The 18,438-nt window shown below is 43.4% G+C and overlaps 2 protein-coding genes across 7 annotated transcripts in view; one reads left to right on the forward strand and one right to left on the reverse strand.

The window, feature by feature from the left end:
• The window catches only part of LOC119436225 (ras GTPase-activating protein raskol-like), a 379,883-nt gene that overhangs the window by 33,984 nt on the left and 327,461 nt on the right, over positions 1 to 18,438 (forward strand). For 4 of the 6 annotated variants that reach the window (XR_007463548.1, XR_007463546.1, XM_037703015.2 and 1 more), the window contains 2 exons: positions 12,639 to 12,751; positions 13,802 to 14,029. Coding sequence is in view for 4 of the 6 variants with exons in the window: in XM_037703015.2 (XP_037558943.1) it covers positions 12,639 to 12,751; positions 13,802 to 14,029 (341 nt within the window). In the remaining 2 variants the exon portion in view is untranslated. Of the gene's footprint in view, positions 1 to 8,138; positions 8,324 to 8,361; positions 9,152 to 12,638; positions 12,752 to 13,801; positions 14,030 to 18,438 lie in introns of those variants that run through there. The other 2 variants (XM_037703017.2, XM_037703018.2) reach the window with 2 other exon arrangements.
• The window catches only part of LOC119436231 (prolyl 4-hydroxylase subunit alpha-1), a 404,330-nt gene that overhangs the window by 15,044 nt on the left and 370,848 nt on the right, over positions 1 to 18,438 (reverse strand). The window lies entirely within an intron of this gene.

Genomic DNA, 18,438 nt, shown 5'->3' on the forward strand with positions numbered 1-18,438 from the left:
TATCTTTAGCTGCTGCCTGAATAATGACCACTTGTGGCATTTCTAAGCAGAGAATAAGCTATTTTTATTGATAAGGCACTTTTCTTTTTGTCAGCATGCTTTTTGTGGGGAGCAAGGAACAATAAGCGGCAGTAACCACAGCGGTGCTATGCCTGCACTCAATGTATGTGCGAGTGGCATAGAGCAACTGCATTGCATGAACAATCAGATACCGGATTTATTCAATTATAAGGCGGTCATGATTATAAGGGGAGGGTGCATTTCGGGGACCCAAGAATAAAAACTTAAGTAGGCACACTAATATAAGGCGACATAGAGTAGCCGATGGATTATTCAGACTCCGCAGGGATTGCCTGAAATGCTGAATTACTAACACAGCCAGAACGCAAAATGGCGACCTTTAAATAGGGGGGGAAGGAAACTTCACCACGTGGAGTGCGAGTTATCTGCAAATTCTGCCTTTTGGTGTGGCTTCACAGCATAGTGGCGTGTGCTTCCGTAAAGCCACAGTAAGGAGAAATTTGCAATGCTGTGAAGCTACATCTACAGGCAAAATTCGTGTACAAGGCGGGGGGTGATCTTGAGGTTAAGGATATTGGGAAAAAAACTCGCCTTATATTCGAATAAATACTGTAATTCATATGTGCAGAAAATGCTGCATGCTGCAAGCTCAATGCTGATGACATAGCATTGTTTTCATGTTTAGTTTCATCAGTATTGGGGATGGAACTGAACCAATTATGCATTGCAGTTTCGTATAAGTAGACTGAGCCCATGGCAAGCTTCACTGCACTACTGCTGCCACAAAGGATAGTAGTTGTGACCGCCCTTAGCAAACTTAGTCTTTTTTTTTTTTTCATATTGTTTCATGGCAAACTAAATTAGCCCTTGAGATTACAGGATGGAATGGTGCACACAAGGAGATAAGGAGAGTACAAGCTTGTACACTAGAGAATGCAGATCTGCACCAAAAACCCCTCCCCTCCCCCTCGAAATTACAAAAAAAAAAAAAACGTAATTTACTTGTAAAACTTGCAAAGCAGCTTGCCTCTGTATTCAAGCTTGCTTTAAGCCTAAGTAAAGTCAGGGATTTATGCAACCCCCCCCCCCCCCTAACACCCCCCCAGGAGGATCCCGACACCCTACCCCCCAAAAAAATTATTCCAGACCAACCCCCGCCACCTCCCCTCTTACACTACGCTGATCCCATGCACTGTGGTAATCGCTTTATGAAATCGTTACTCTTTGCATAGCTAGACGCTATGTGGCCCTAATTTTGAGGCTCAATTTTGATGTTCAGCGCACAGACCGCAGACAGTGCTACACTGCGACCTGCAGGGAGCGGAGAAACCTTGACGTTGCGGTAAACACAAGACACATTCGTGTGTTTTCATCTATGCAACTGCCAGCGTTCAGAGTTGTGCGCCATACTATAACCATGGTTAATGGACATCTAGAGGCATTTCACTGTCGTCACGGGTGTACCTATGTTCGGCTGTACACGCTGCGTCGCACTGGAACTGCCTCTATTAGCCACTATCAACACAACTAAATCTATCTATAGAAGCTCCAAATATCCCCAATATTAGGAACGCAACAGACAAATAAAAGGAAAAATATTTGCAGTTTGTGGACCAAGCGAACATGATGTGGGCCAAGAAACCATGTCAGGTATTGTAGATACGCGAGAGGTGACACGGTGCAACTGTATAGTATGTGTAGTCGCAGTTTTTTTCTTTAACTTATTATTTCGTGAATGTGGCAGCCACGGTGGATATTGTATGTACCGGATTGTAGTGGACGTGATGCGTATATATACTTTTTGTTCTTAGTTGTTATATTTTAATTGTTTTGTTTTTAAGGTATATGGCTGCTCCTTGTCTATTGTGCTTAGATTTTTTTTTTATCGTGCAAAATGATATTTTACTTAGTTTTGAAAATGTCTGCACTTTGTTCTATCAAGACTTGTAGATTAAGAACATGCTTCACTTTGTTCTGCATAGAAAAAAAAAAGAATAAACTCTGTGCAATCAAATGAAAACTCTAAACACTGTCTCCTATGTTCTTGGAATTTTCAAACGTGGTGACAGAATGCCATGGGTGTTTAAATATAGTATTGAATTTATAATCATGCAAAATGAGGCACACATTTTGGCCTTCTATTGACCCTTTTCGCAGAGCAGTTTGTTCTAGAGAAAAATCAGATACGAACTGCACCGAGGAACTTTTCTGAGTCGAAAATCATGACAAGCCGCTGCTTCAAAATATTAGCCAGAGAAAGAACAAAGATCAAAACATGCTAATCCTGATTTAATTCATGAGTGGAAAGTTCGGATAGCTTGGAATACATATTTAGACCCGCTTTTAAGCAAGCACCATATACGCTACTAGTGCCGTTTGGACGTAGCTTCATCAAGTCCGAAAGCACTTTTGCATGTTCTCTGAAGCTGTGCCAAAAGCTTAATGTCGTCCACCCAGTCACCGTTTACGATATCTCCCGAAACAGAAGTTTGCTAGGCCGCACAGCGCCATTGTAAACATGGAGGCAACGGAGGCAGTTCAGGCAAGCAATAGACGCGTCATCACGGGATCAAACATGGCAGTGCCCACAGGATTGCCACGAAAAGGGTCATACAGCGTTCGTTCGTGCCCGCCTGTCCATGCCCACCTGTCTCCACCTTCGTTGTAGTATTTTTTGCGCAGCAACATCAGTTCGATATGCACCAGCAAGGATGAACTCTCTTGTAACATGTGGTTTAACATGCTTGCTCAAAAGGTTAATTAGTGTACTTCTGCTAATTAGCAGCTTTTCTGTCACCATTTGTTGAAAAAAAAGCGTTCAGCCTTAATTAATTGAAACAACGTGGTAAAAAGAGCGCTAGCCCCTTGAACCTCCCCCCTCCCGCGTTCTGATAACACCCCCCCCCAAAATCGAAATTCTGGCTAAACCCATGAGTAAAGTGGAAACATTGAGACGACATTATTATACTGCTAGGACAGGTCTGGGCCTCTGGAAGCTGGCGTTTCGGGAGGCCCAAATAACTGAAATGCCAATTTCTGTTATTTAAAAAGAAGATATGCACTACATTTGAGTAAATACTCCATGTGCAATCTTTAAAATATTATAAAATAGTAGCTTGTTAGGCTAATTAGTGATGTTGCATGATTAAACAGTGTGAGAAGACACAATACATGAATAGACAAGCATACACAGTGCTGACTTGCAAGTGTGAGGTTTATTTTTGAAGCAAAAAATACATAAGCCATGCACGCCTGCTTATTGTGAACTTGGCAATGTAGTGCCTGAACACCTAGCTCTCCACTATAGCAAGTGTGGGTGCAACCTGAAGTTTGAAGGCATCCGTGTCATTTGCAAAAGGACAAACTCAAGCACAAGATAATTGAGACACATGAGATGCCTCATCTAAGTGTCCTGTCTGTCGGCCAACATTTATGTGACCTTGGCTGATAAAGCACTGTGCTTCAATAACAAGTAACAAGCTTTCAAGGCTATTAAGCTCCTTCCAACTACAGTGAACATTTGCTTCTTTGTAACTGATCACCTTTTTTTGTCTGCTAACGCATATTTTCTCTCCCCCTTTGGCCTCTTTTCATTCTTTCCTGTTAACCTTGCCATGGGTTTGCTATCCACTAAAAGCTCACTTTTACTACTGAACAAGGGAATAGTTCGCTTGGCTTTCTTGTTTAAATCGACTAAAATGTTGATTTTAAAAAAATCTAAAATCGACTAAATCGACATGATTTGGGTGCACGTTAAAGAACCCTAGGTGGTCCAAATTATTCCGCAGTCACCCACTACGGCGTGCCTCATAATCAGATTGTAGTTTTGGCATGTGAAACCTCATAATTTCAGAGTGTGTATATTTACAATAGCTCAGGTTTCTGTATAAACTGGTTACCATTTGTATCATTAAAATGTGGTGGCAGTAGTAGTCGTAGTATGAATACACAGGCAGTTCTAACCTGATGGATATTGGCTGGTGTTTGCCTTGCCTGGACTTTCATTGCAGCCTGTAGCGCACATACTACAATGGGATTCAGCCCAGTGTTGTCCAAAGTATTATTCAGCGGACATGCCACTACTTTTGTCTCCCCCATAGTTCCCTGAGGGTACACCACATCAGAGGTGCTAAACAGCAGCTCCTCTTTGAAGTGTTGGACATATTCGTGACAGGCTGAGTAGTCACTGAAAAAAATCAGATGCATCCCTTGTGTTGCAACGTGCACATTCACAGGCGAAGAAGCGCAGTCTGTCTTGCAGAGTCTCACTGGTATACAGGCTGATCTAGTGCACAACTGCTATAGGAAAGAATTCCATACCATAAAAGGACCTTTTGTTTGGCGAGGGTTGATGTTCTGGGCGTAATCGGTAAAAAAAAAGAAGTCTGTAATAACGTTTTAGCACTGATCATGGCCATAATGCCTAATAGTATTCGATGGAGTTATACATGGTGTCTGCAGGCTATTTGTGCGTTTCAGGAATCATGCGGGCAACGTCATTTTGCTGGAAGGGAGAGCGGCTCCTTTGAAAAGGGGGACACTCAGGCATTTGTTTGAATTCCCAGCTATTCTTGTGGCTTACATCACTGTAATAGTTTGCAGGTATAATTGTCATTGCGTGAGTCACGCTCCACACTTGTCTGTTTGCAGTGCCCAAACTTCCCTTGTCATACAAAGCACTTATTTGTTAGCTAGGGCATTCCACCTGCCATAGTGGATCAGTGGTGTTCTGCTGATGAGCACAAGTTTGCAGGTTCAATGCCTGGCCACAGCAAATGCTTTCCATTGGGGCTAGGATGCAAAGAACTCCTGTGTGCTTAGATTTTTTTATGTGAGACACACCAAGCGGTGAAAAATAAATTCGAAGCCCTACAATGCAACGACCCTTATACTCTGCTGGGCAACTTCGGGACACCAAGGCCCTTCATAGGGTATTACGCATCTGTCACTGTGGCCAGGAGGGGTCAGGATTGGCACCATTCAACTATCGAATATTAGGTTCCATACTTGTACATAACTGTAAAAATAGAAGGGAGGACTGCCACAGGCATAGCTTATTAGTAAAGCACCTCATACTGAGGTTGTGAATATGGCTCCACCGCTGGCATATTCTCTCATACTTTTTCCCATCCTACTCTTATGTTATTCAGTGTTAACACTATAACAAACTCGGATGAAGATAGACACAAGAATGGCAGGAACAAGGCACTGACTTTAAACTTGCAATTTATTTTTGTCACTGTCCCTTTTTATTGCTAACGTGCTACTGCATAGCAAATAGGGGGGGGGGGGGGGGGGCGAGAAAGGAAAACCACGAAAGCAAAAACCCTTCACCTCACACAGCTATCATATTTCCAGCAGTGCCATTTCACAGTCAGTGAGGGCAATGTACAGCTAGATGACGCATTTTTCCTCATTCTTTTTAATGAAGAATGCCTCCATAATCTCACGCACCATTGGTTAACGGTGCTAGTAAAAACACTTGCAGCTACTTTTACTGTGGCTGGCATATGCAGTTCCGGCAGTGCACTGGTAAATGCGAGTGCACTGCTGCCTTACTATTGTATGTTTGTTCACTGAGGTTCTTTTTCAGATACCTCCCAGCCTACAAAATGTAGATGTGACTGCAGGAGAAGGGGCTTTTGTATACAGTGGTGCAAACACGGTGGCATGTTCGTTGTGCAATGACCTCATGAGGTGACACCTATGTGAATTCACCTTTTGACTTCTGCACAAGTGCGGCCCAACTTATTCCATGCTGAAAAAACCAAGTTCCTTTTGTACCTTGCCACAACCTTAAAACAATGTGAGAGGCCATGAACATACGGCGCCACTGCCTTCTTCTTACATGTGGAATCCAAAGTGGTAGTCTGCGAAGACCTAAGGAAGCCAGCTATCTGAAGTGGCTAATACGTGCAAGTTCCGAGAAGCTGTTGAAGCGATTGAAAGTGGAACATTCCAGCAGACAGCACAGCCAAGAATGTTGTGGTGAGGTGACTTGGTTCTTTCAGCACAGAATAAGTTTGGCCGCATTAGTGCAGAAGTCGAAAGGCATATTCGTGCAGATGGCGTCCCGAGGGCATTGCACAAGAAAGCCTACCACCGTGTTTGTACCGTGCACATGCGCCGTCGTATATGATATTCCCTTTTTCTGATGATATCTGTATCGGGCAGATTGAGAGGTGTCTGAACAAGTGCATCAGTGAACAGCAATACAATAATGCACTTGCATTTGGCAACGCACTGCCGGAGCTGTATGTGCCCGCTATAGTTGCAAGCATTATACCAGCGTAGTGGCCCCGAGGCCTGTGATATTATGGAGGTGCTCTTTATAAAAAATTAATGAGGAAAGATACCTCAGCCGGTCATCCGTTGCCCTCATCGATTGCGAAATCGTGTTGCTGGAACTACGATAGCTGTGTGAGGCCAAGTGTTTTACAGCGAAGCTGTTAGCCTCTAGTTGATCGGGATTTTTCGTGGCGTGCTCACCCAAAAAATGGCAGCTGGAAAAAGGGTTTGTGTTTGAGTTTCCACGTAACAGAATTAGGTTTTCTCATATATTTGAATTACAATCCGATGCTGTCATGTCTGTAGATTGTGTTTAAGTCGTATTTTACGAATTTTCTGGTGCATTTTACTTAGAGAAATTCAGTTAGTTCAATAACACACTTGCACTAGGCCGAGGGCCTACAAGAATAAGTATGTGTGCTGTGCTAACGGTACTGCCACCTAGGAGCCGCGGCTACTCAGACAGACCTCAAACAGCAGCTGAAAAAGGGCTTTGCAACAGATTTATGTTTTCTCGTCTATCCAAAGCTATCATGTCTGCAGCTTGTGTTTAAGTCATACTTTACAAATTTTCAGACGCAATTTACTTTTAAACATTAATTTAGTTCAATAAGGCACTTGCGCTTGGCAGGCGGCCTAGAAGAATGAGGATGAGGCTGCACTTACCGCACACATGCATGCGCGCGTGATGTACGTTGCTTGTAGTGGTGGTACTTGTCTAACGTCCGCACCAGCTTTACTGTACATCCACTTTCACAGGGTAAAATGGAGGCTTTTTTTTTTCTTTCTGTGTTGCTCCCATGTGCATTGTGATGAGCATGCACTTTGCTGTTAGCTACAAAAAGGCACAGTGACACAAACAAATGATCGGTTGAAAGTCAGCAACTTGTGTGTGTACACACTTCTTATGTCTATCGCCATCCCAGTTTTTCATGCTGTTATATTGTTCAAAGCTTAGGTGTATGTAATTTTGCAGTAATCTTGCCTTTGATGGCCAGCAGTTTCAGTCGGTGGGCATTAGAGCCAAAATTACTGCAAAGTTGTGAAACTCATTTTCACTGAACACAACACACACGCGGATGCATGCACTGAAAAAATGCTGCTGCTTAGGCTTTCCTAGTTGTCAATGGGTAGCTTTTGGCTGCATTCACTTATTAACTCCATTGATCTTGTGTTTTCCTAATTCACACTTGCAGAGGGCTTACACAAGCAGCAGGTGCTTTGACTTGACGTGTGCAAAGTTACTTCTTGCTTGGTGCTACACTTCTGTGCTTGATGCTACATACACTACATGAGATTTCCACTGTTATATAAGTGAGCTTCATTGTGCTGTGTATGTGTAAGGTTCTGTACTGCTGCAGTGGCTTACTGAATTGTGCTACCACCGTGATTAAGTGTAATCAGCAATGTAAAGCACGCTGCCACTTGGCATTTTATGCACAGTAGTACCACCCTGTTTGATTCTCATAACTGAAATGGCTTTCACCTGTAAATGTTGTGGCTTTCTGCCAGGTATATTTTGCTCACTGCATGCTTCCGAAGCTATAACTGGTGTCAGACACCTAGAAGCGCCATCACATATTGCCGGGCCGGTCGGCAATTTTGGTACAAGCGCTGCTTCTCATGTTGGCACTTATCGTCTTTTCACTGAATGCCGTTATCTTAGTGCCGCGCCACATTTCCCGCAAACGGTGGCGTTGAAAGTTGCAGCGGGCTGCCGCGTTCGTAGCTGTCATGAAACTTTGCTTGTAGGAAATAAGAAACGAAGCGGACAAAAAGTTGCAAAACAAAAAGTAGGGCATGCAATCAGGCGCACCCCTTTCCCATGCCCTGTTCCTTCTCTCCTCTCAGCAAAGATGGCGGCGTCTAGCATTGGAAAGTAGATGGAGGTCGCCCGGACCGTCTCGTCAGCAGCCGCAGCTGGTTTTCGCTCTAGGGCACTGGGAGTGTAAACGGGATCCCCGAATAACCACTCCGTTGATGGCGCTCGACTGCCTTGCCTCTCCTGAACAAGGTGAAAGCGTAACCCCAAGGCGGTTTTGTTAGAGGCGTAGCAGCTCACTTCCGCTCGTCGTCTGCCAACGCTCGCGTTGCGTCTGTCGGTTTGCACAGTTCGCACGTGAACAAAAGCAGCGCTCGCTCCTTATGTTGTGACATCGCTGCGTGGGCCAAATTAGCGAGTGGGCGAAAGCTGACCGATTGTTATGACGCCGCGTTACGTAGACTACCAGCGGATAACACAAGCGAGTGTCGGTTGGCGTTTTCTGTTTGTTCTTTTGTTTGTTTCCCCTTCGCCACGATCGCGAGCACGATGAGATTGCGCGACAAAGCCAACGAAGCGCGCTCGCTCGCTCATGACCTCCCTCGACCGACGCGCTCGGTCGGTCTCGCTGCGCCGTTTTCTCTTGCTTCTTTCCTCAAACCGAATATAGACGCCGCCGCCTACACTGCTGACATCCCGCCTTCGGAGCCAACGCATTGCCAACGCTTCTTCGGGACGTCGTAGTGGGATGTAGAAAACTTCAATGATTGTGCGCTTTACGTGCGATCGTCGCGTAGAGACTGTTGTGTGACGGTTCAGTTGAACAGAAACGCACCCTCAGAATTCTATCTCGCAACCACTGGATGGTTTCGTCTCGGCTACCCTCTCATCGCGCCAAGTGGTCTTCATCACGCAGGCATTTGAGCTTGTCGCTGCGGCGTAAAGTTACTTCTGATGGACGTAGCAAGGTCTTTGCGCCCGACTTCGCTGAGCTCGCGACAGCTCTAGCATCTGCAGTTAGTTACCGGACAAGACGTGTACAAATCATCGCCGTCGTTTCTGTTCGCACTAGATGAATGCGTGAGTGCATCATGGATTATCAACTTTTGTTGGCTTGGTTTGCTGTCTGACATTCAATGTAATATGCAGCACTGCATAAAGTGTTTCGGGCGCAGTCATCGAATTCTGTTTACTTAAGCCAGAGTTCTGTTTGCAGTCTTTTGCATGTGGAATTTCTCTTATTTTCGCATCGCTGTTTTATTTCACGCCTGCTGACAAGTTTCGCGAACGTTGTTTTAATGTGCGCAACCCAATATCGTTGGGAGGCGTCGAGAACTGTTTGCCAACTGTTGCTAATGTCATGTCAGGCAATGTTTCACTGTGCATGCATTAATGTACGGTTATGTAGCAAAATTAAACTACTTTATATGATGAAAGGGTTGCCTTTGACGTATAGGTGCAACCCAATTTTTAACCCGTTCCAATTGTTGACTAGGTAAACCTTACAATGTGGGAAAAATTGTTCTGCACCACTTATGAATGTTTAAGAAAAACACGTTTTTAAAATTTTTTTTATCTGGCAAAGGGCTGCACTGAAAATTCATTTAGCCTGATGCTTCTCATGGCTGTACACTCGTCTAAGGTTTCTCAGAAAACTCATTGCAGTTATGGTGCAGTGGAATAGCCATCATTGTCAGCTTATATTTATGTCCACTGCAGGACGAAGACCTCTCCCTGCGATCTCCAATTACTGCTGTCTTGCGCCTGCAAATTTTTTAACTTCATCACCCCACCTAGTTTTCTGCCATTCTCAACTGCGCTTCCCTTCTCTTGGTATCCATTCTGTAACTCAGTGGTCCACGGGTTATCCATCCTATGCATTACATGGCCTGCCCAGCTCCATTTTTTTCTCTTAATGTCAATTAAAATATTGGCTATCCCCATTAGCCCTCTGATCCACACCGCTCTCTTCCTGTCTCTTAATGTTAGGCCTAATATTTTTCGTTCCATCGCTCTTTGTGTGTTCCTTAACTTGTTCTTGAGCTTCTTTGTTAACCTCCAAGTTTCTGCCCCATATGTTAGCACCGGTAGAATGCAATGATTGTACACTTTTCTTTTCAACGACAGTGGTAAGCAGCACCCAGTCAGGATTTGGCAATGCCTGCCATATGCACTCCAACTCAATTTTATTCTTCTGTAAATTTCTCATGATCAGGGTCCCCTGTGAGTAATTGACCTAGATAAATGTACTCCTTTACAGACTCTAGAAGCTGACTGACTATGCTGAATTCTTGTTTCTTTGCCAGGCTATTGAACATTACCTTTGTCTTCTGCAAAATAATATTCAACCCCACTCTTACACTTTCTCGGTTAAGGTTCATCTCCATTGTTGCTGAATAGGACTATGTCATCTGCAAACAAGGTTGCCAAGATATTCGCTGTTGATCTTCACTCCTAAGCCTTCTCAGTCTAAGAGCTTGAATACTTCTAAGCATGCAGTGAATAGCATTGGAGAGATTGTGTCTCCTTGCCTGACCCCTTTCTTGATGGGTAACTTTCTACTTTTTTTGTGGAGAACCAAGGTAGCTGTGGAATCTTTGTAGATAATTGCCAAGATATTCACATATGCCTCCTGTGCTCCTTGATTACGCAATGCCTCTATGACTGCTGGTATCTGAACTGAATCAAATGCTATTTCATACTCTATGAAAGCCATATAGAGAGGTTGATTGTACTCTGCAGATTTCTCGATTACCTGATTGATGACATGGATATGATCCATCGTAGAATACCCCTTTCTGAAGCCAGCCTGTTCTCTTGGTTGACTGAGGTCAAGTGTTGCCTTGATTCGATTGGAAATTATCTTGGTGAATGTTTTATACAATACTGAAAGCAAGCTAATGGGTCTATAATTCTTCAATTCTTTAACGTCTCCCTTCTTATGGATTAGTATAATGTTGGCATTCTTCCAGATTTCTGGTACACTTGAAGTCGTGAGCCATTGCCTATAAAGGGCTGCAAGTTTTTCAAGCATGATACCTCCTCCATATTTGATTAAATCGACTGTTATTCCATTTTCTCTGGCAGCTTTTCTTCTGGTCATGTTTTGCAAAGCCCTTCTAACTAGTATGGAATAGCCATACTAAGCATCTATAGGGACATCATTGAACATGACCTTTGTCTTGAGAGCAGCTTTCAAGTAAATGTTGATAAGTACTGGCAGCTACCTATTAACGCTAAACGATGTTATTGTGTCGCTCCTCATGGACTGCTAAAGAGGGCTGAATAGTTTGTTTTTGTAACCTCTGCTGTTGTCTAGTGTTTCATTTTGTGATCTTATATAAACTGGTTAACAAGCTTTACTTTGTATCCAGCTAAAGAAAGCATGAGAATATTTTGCCTAAGTACCATGGGCAATACTTGTAGACTCGGGAAAACAAGAACTGTTGTGTAGGTTGAAACTTATGCAGGTGTCACACGGGGCATTTTCGATCACCATTGATCCAGCTCGGGATCGAATATCTAGACAGCGATTGGCTTCCTTCCTCAGCTTGTGTAAAGAAGCCAATGACGGTCGAGAATTTCGATTCCGATCAAGCTCAATCGGGATAGAAGATGCACCATGTGACACCCATATTATTGGACCTTTATACTATGCTGAATTCATGTCAATCATAAGGATATATTGTTTGTATCAAAAAAATTTATGATGTAATATAAAGATGCAAATGTGGGCAATTGGTTTTATTAATAATCTTGTCACTATTCTAAAATTGGTCTTGGACCAGTGCTGTGACCTGCTATTGTGTCTTCATGAACATCATGAAAGAGTTTATACAGGCCCTGAATTCCGATGTACATGTTTGCAGATAATTTTGAACTCTTAATATGTCAGCGTTGTCCCATGAAATCTGAATACTTTTGAGAAGAGGCATTGAAGTTTCTTTGCGGCTCTTGCACTACTGTAGAAGTTTGTATTTGTTTATTGTTGAAATTCTAAACCTACTGTCAATATAAATGTGCACATCCATAGAAAAAAATATTTATACCATGTGCTTATAGAAAATGGAAGTATTGGGTGCTGTTGTGTCAGCCGTCACCACCATTCGCAGGCGTGTTGTACTTCCAGGAGGGAAGTGCAGTTGTAGAATTTCCTTTGCTTGAGGTATCTCTTTTTTACGTGCTGATATGTGCACACCTTTATATATATATTCTTTTTTTTTCTGACAGATTTCCTTCCTAGTGCCTGCAAACGTTGGAAGCATGTCAGTTTTCCGCTGTTTTCGGGCTGTCTTATTGAACTGCTTTCAGCGGTTTGGAAATAAGAGAGCCCTGAAAAAAAAAAAAAAAATGTTTCTTTGTAGCCTCGGTTCATACCCCAGAATTGAGAGGTGTACTGCATAGGCCTCATCCACGAAGTGCAGTCTAATATAGCTTGATTCTTGGCTCCACACTTAGGCTGTGAGGAAAATCGGGCTTAGGGTTTTTTGGTGAGCAGCTGCACTGTGCTGTATGTTCTGTCCATTGCTGCTGTGGCTTATGTGTGCTCCTGTGGTTGACTCTGCAGAGGCAGCCCAGGAGCGTGGCAGTGACGAGGTTCGACAGGGGGGCAGTGCCACTAGCACCCCTGTCTTGGGGGGGCGGGTGCCTGATGCTACTGCCACACCATCACGAATTGTGGTGAGAAGCCCTCCTCTGATTTTCAAACTGTCATCTAGATGGGTGTTGCATGTCTGCCCAGAATGCATGTCAAAGTGTAGCCGCTGGTGTTGAGCATGTTGTTTCTGGGGTTGCATTTAGATAATAGTTTTTCCTTTTCAATGTAATCCTGAAGAAGTTGTTTTCTAATTATTATTATTTATCTCTCTTTGTAAAATGGGATGCTGTGCTGAAGACATGACAAGAAATAAACAAAAGTGGTGTTTCACTCCTCGGCCTCATTTTGATGCCTTTCTTTGGGTCTGTTTTTCTTCTAGATGACTAAGTACCAGTCAGCATCTGCACACAGCAAGCTTCTTTTGGTATACAAGTGATTTTGGTGTCATACCATGGCACACTTTACTATACCATAATTCTGTTTATTGATGTCTTATGAAGCATACTGTTCATTATCACTACATCAGGGGGTGGGTAATAAGATAAAGGTGTACTTTTTTTAATATGTGCAGTGACCTGGTGGCACTGGTGTCTAATGTTCAAGTAAATTACCACTTGCCTTCCCAATGCCCTTTCTGAAGCTACATGCAGTGCTAAGAAAAGCCCATCACAGCCATATGCATAACCAGTAGAAAGCTTGCCATATATTTAGAATCTTAAGTGTAGACTGTCTATGTGTGTGAAAATTGAATAGGACTATTATTAATAAATACCATAGTCACATGCTAGGTGCTGTGAACCTTAAAAAAAAAATAATGAGCTGTCATGAAATGGTGTTCAGAATGGTTTGACATTGAAAAATTGGTTGTGGCTGTTTTTCAGAGCTTTAAAAGTTTTCCTTTTCATTTTTTTTTTACATGTTTACATTGTAAGCACACTTTTCATTAGGCAACCACTGTCAGCCTCGATGATACGGGATGGTTTTTATGTGAACTGCATCTATAGTTCATTGTATGAAGATGTGTTAAAGGTTTCAATAGTGACACCAGAACTTGCCTTGAATGGAGGCCTTTGTACAGTGAGACATTCTTGTAACTGTCCTCTCTCCTTTGGGGGGGTGTTTTCTGCTTGCAGAGCTTCTTCTCAAAGCGATCATTGAAGCAGAACCCCTTGAAGCGCACAAAGAGCGTGAGCAAGCTGGAGCGGGCGCGGCGAGCTGAGGCGCCTACACCGCGGCTTCGTGGCTCGCGCTCCCACGAGTCACTGCTGCAGTCACCCGGGGGCCCCTGGGGCCTGGAGGGGGCCAGACTGGGTCCTCTGCATCCAAGCCTCCGAAACCACCCCGTTCAGGGACAGGCCTGGGTAAGGTTTCTCAGTTTGTAGCAAACGATGAAGGCCTATTTGCATGCGTTGTTTAGCTGAACACTTAGGTCTAGCGAATTCATTGTTGAATAATGTCTAAATGTAATGCCATGACTGTTTATGCAACCTCAATTCATGTTATAATGGTGATTATAAAATTACTTGGCCCTTGTGCTATGAAACACAAAATTCATCACCATAAATAATAAAATTGTCTTTGAGGTTATCAAAGTTATATTCATGGTCACTTATTAATACATATATCTTATGCTTAAGTTTGTTAACGAGATATTGCAGCAGTGAAGTTGCCGCTACATTTGCTCCTAACTGCTACAAAGGGCACATCTAGCTACATGCTGCGACAAAAGTCTCAGTTTGGCAATAATTGCTCCATGTCTGCTACAAAGACGCATGCTGAAGGTCTTATGGCAATGATTGTGAAAACGAAACCTGGGCTTCCACTTTGCCACATGGTGCATTTCATAATGTTGTCATTCATCACATGGTGTCTTTAATTAAACTTTTATAATTCCTTCTAAATGTAAGTTTGCTTTGTATTTATGTCTGAATAGCCTTGTACAATTATTTAAGAGTTATAGAACTTGCATTATATTGTTTTTGTGTCAGTTGCATATCCAAAATGCCCTGCTACAAGTGCTGCTGCAAGAAACGCTTTGGTTGTTCCACCACTGCTATTGTTTTTCTTTCAAAGCTGCACTCTTGACTTTAGGTGATGGAGTAGTAGAGAGAATTAATTAGGCCAACTTGGTTTCTTTTATGTCTGCCTAAATCAAGCACACAAGACATTTTTGCAGTCCATCCCTTTTGGAGTACAGCTACCAAACCTAAATTTGGCCCTGTTACTTGATGCAGGATGGAAAATTCGTGCCTATAATACAAGTTGTTCTCTTTTCTCTCTCTCTCTCTCTCTCTCTCTCCTTTTTTTAATGGATATTCGCACATCAGATTTGTGTCTCACATTATATTGGGGTACCTTAAAGCAGGGGCAGATCCAGCTTTCTTTCTGAGGTGTGGAGCCTGCGAGCAAGGGGAGAGAGCTGATGATGATGATGGAATAGAAATAGAAAGTTCCTAGGGAAATACTGCTGTTTATTTTTATTCCTGGTTTGTAAACATCTCTCAAGCACATGACAAAAATTTCAGTAAAACTTTTCAGTCACAAAAATTTCAGTCTGCTGTCAAGTCTCCAACAGTACAGTTATATGCTCCATTTGTAACAAGTTTTGAATGGCTGCTTAATGCATAATTCGGGAAAGACCATCTATTTTTAATGTCGTTACAATGGCTGACTCCAGCATCACTGCTTTTCCTGCTCGAACATGGATGGATAGATGCTGCGCTTACTTGCGCATTAAGCAAAGTAAAGATGTTATTGTTTATTGCGAAGAGTGACATTCTTTGGTGATCTCCAGCGATGCTGCGAGAGCCTAAGTAATGCCAGAAAGACAAGGCCATACAAAAGTATAACAACCCACCGTGGGTTGCGCCTTGGGTTGTCAAATTTCTATGTCTGTCCTCGTCTTTTTAGTGCTATTTAGGATACTGGTGTGATGAGTAACGAAGATATGCAGTGAAGCTTCACTTAAGCAAACTTCAAGGGACCTCAGGAAAAAGTTTGCTAAAGTGAAAGTTCACTCAACTGAAATAAGTATGTTGTAGCTTGTTATCATGAGCTAAAGGAAACATTGGGTATTCAAATTATATTTCAACCCATTTATTTCTCATTCTGTTCATTTGCAAGTGGATTTCCACTACTTCACACGTTTTGTAAAATGCAGTTACCTTTTGCTGCACTTGTGCATTTAGGACTGCAGAGGTGATGAATTGAGTCACTGTGTCCAAGCTCTCGTGAACCTTCTCCGGCACAACAGTCTGCTTGGCAGCAAAGGACTTCAGTTGCTCCAAGCACATCAGTACTTTAGTTGAAATTTTTGGTGTTTCCACTTCAAGGGTTGATTCTTCTTCCTCTTCTTCTTTCTGAGGTAGTACGCTCGCTGCAGTCTCTTCCGTAGTCAGCTTGGCGCATGTCTCAACCTGAGAGTCACTCAGGTTGAGACATGTCAAAGGGCTGTCTGTACCCAGCCGGAATGTTCCTGAATTGTAAATCCTTTAGCCATGTGGCAACAGCGTCGTCAACTTTTCTGAAATACCCAGTGCAGTCGTTTGCACGTGGGGCCAAGCTGCGCACTTTCCGAAGCGGCCGCAATTGCTTGGCGCTGGCTCTTAATCATAGACAATGACGACGCCGGGATCCCAGATGCCTTCGCAACGACGACTTGATGCTGCTTGGAGTCCAGCCTACGCAAAACATCCCATTTGTCATCTAGAGACGGGCGCTTTCATTTGGCACTCATGATTAACCAGCATGCGAATTCCTTTTCATTGTGGTTGTAGGGCTAAAGCTGTGGCTATGGCTTCGGCTGGCTACAAGCGTATCTAGCCAATCCAAGGAACCTTGGCTGATCCCATTCAAAGCTAAAATAGGGCCCATTATTCGTCGCTCAATCATGAATCGCAGTTCTCATCGTAAAAATGTGCTACAAAAGTACAGGTTGTACTTGAAGTGATCAATATGGCCTGGGAGAGAGGATGGTGCCGCTGAATACGTTCCTAGAACAGAAGTGCGGACTCCACTGAATTTCATTGAACTGAAGGGCGTTTGTATTGGGTTCAATAGCGCTTCAGTGGGGGATTTAAAAAAGTGCGTACAACTGAATAGTTTGTTTAAATGACGTTCGTTCATGTGGTATTTTACTGTATTCAGAAGAGAAATATTCTGTGCATGAGGGAGACAGGTATTTTCCAGCCAAAGTACTCTCGGCTGCAGTCCTTAGTAGAATAAAGTATTGTTCCTATTCAACAGCTTCGCCTTTATCATTGCCAAACCCCTCTATATACAGTTGACTTTCGTTAGTTCGACCCTGACGTTACCAACAAAATTGATTGAATAATCTGGCTTGTAGAATTAAACAAGCTGCAGAAAAAACAGCATAGCACACCGCTGATTGACTTGGCAGTATTTTCCTAATGCTAACACGCTCGCGAATCAAACGCTTGCCTACTTTATATTTGTCCAAAGTATAAAACTAACGTAGAAATGACATCAGAGCACCTAGACAAAGTAGAAATCTAACTCGCACCCAATGTTTTAACAAGAAAAATGGGCAAGAGTCTAATATGTGTTGCACAACGGCAGCTGGTTTCCTAATGTCAGCTTTGCCACACGGTACTTTTAGTCAGCGTCGTCGCATTACATCCGCGTTATGCGGTAACACATACGAACATCGCGAATGAGGTTTTGATATCGTGTCCGATCGCATCGCGCAGGCAATTTTCAAAGAAGCTTTCTTGGGGGGGAGAAAAAAAAGGAAGGCGCGTGTTAGCAACGGTTAAATACCATAATCTGATATTGTGAGCTACAGTTATTGCTTGAAAATCTTCCAAGAGCAGGCCGAAAATAGCCGTTTTCGACGGGTGATGATATGTGTTAATGCATTTACTGTCCCCCAAGCTCTGCCGAGATAGATGCTGCCACTAAAGGGGTCACCGTAGGTCTCAAGCATGTGCGTGCTGACTGGTCAAGTTCGAATTATCCGGCAAAGGCCAATTTCAGGATCGAAATAACTAAAGTTTGGGCCCATAGAAATGCATGGGCACCGGCCGGGACCTTAACTGGGAACGAATTAACCAGCATCGAATTAACGGAAATTTATTGTACTTTGTGAGTATTTGGGAGTGGTAAAGGCTGTTGAATGGTGCCATATGGGTACCAATAGCGCTGTCCACACTGTATGTGTAACAAGATAGATCACGCCCTCCAGCTGTGCTCAATCAGCTCTGACAGGAACCATAGCAGCGTTCTGGCTTCCACTGCTGGCCTGAGCGTTGTGCCCACATACATAAGCATTCCTGCTGAGCAGCTTGTGCTTACCTCACCGTCTTAGCGGAAAGCGGTCTTGAGCAAAAAGGACATTAGATGTCAAGCTCACTCTAGCGTCGATGATCCCTGGCAGTTTTCTCAGTTTTCTGTTGGTGTCGTCTCCTTCACCATCGAGGTGTGACGCTGCTAACGTCGTTGCCTGAGTTCCTGATCGCGCCACCTACTGTGGTGGCGTGGTGGCTTTGGTGTTGCGCTGCTAAGCCTGAGTGCGTAGGATCAAATTTCGGCCGTGGCAGTCGCATTTTGATGGGGGTGAAATGCAAAAATGCCCGTGCCCTGTGCATTGGGTGCACGTTAAAGAACCCCAGGTGGTTAAAACCAATCCAGAGTCCCCCACTACGGAGTGCCTCATGATCATATAGACCCCACAATTAATTTTTGTTTTTTTTTTGTTCCTGATCGCAGCAATGTTGTGACATGCCTTGTGTCATCTAGCACACTGTCCCTG

Source organism: Dermacentor silvarum, chromosome 1 (genome assembly GCF_013339745.2).
Source record: "Dermacentor silvarum isolate Dsil-2018 chromosome 1, BIME_Dsil_1.4, whole genome shotgun sequence".
Classification (NCBI taxonomy): domain Eukaryota; kingdom Metazoa; phylum Arthropoda; class Arachnida; order Ixodida; family Ixodidae; genus Dermacentor; species Dermacentor silvarum.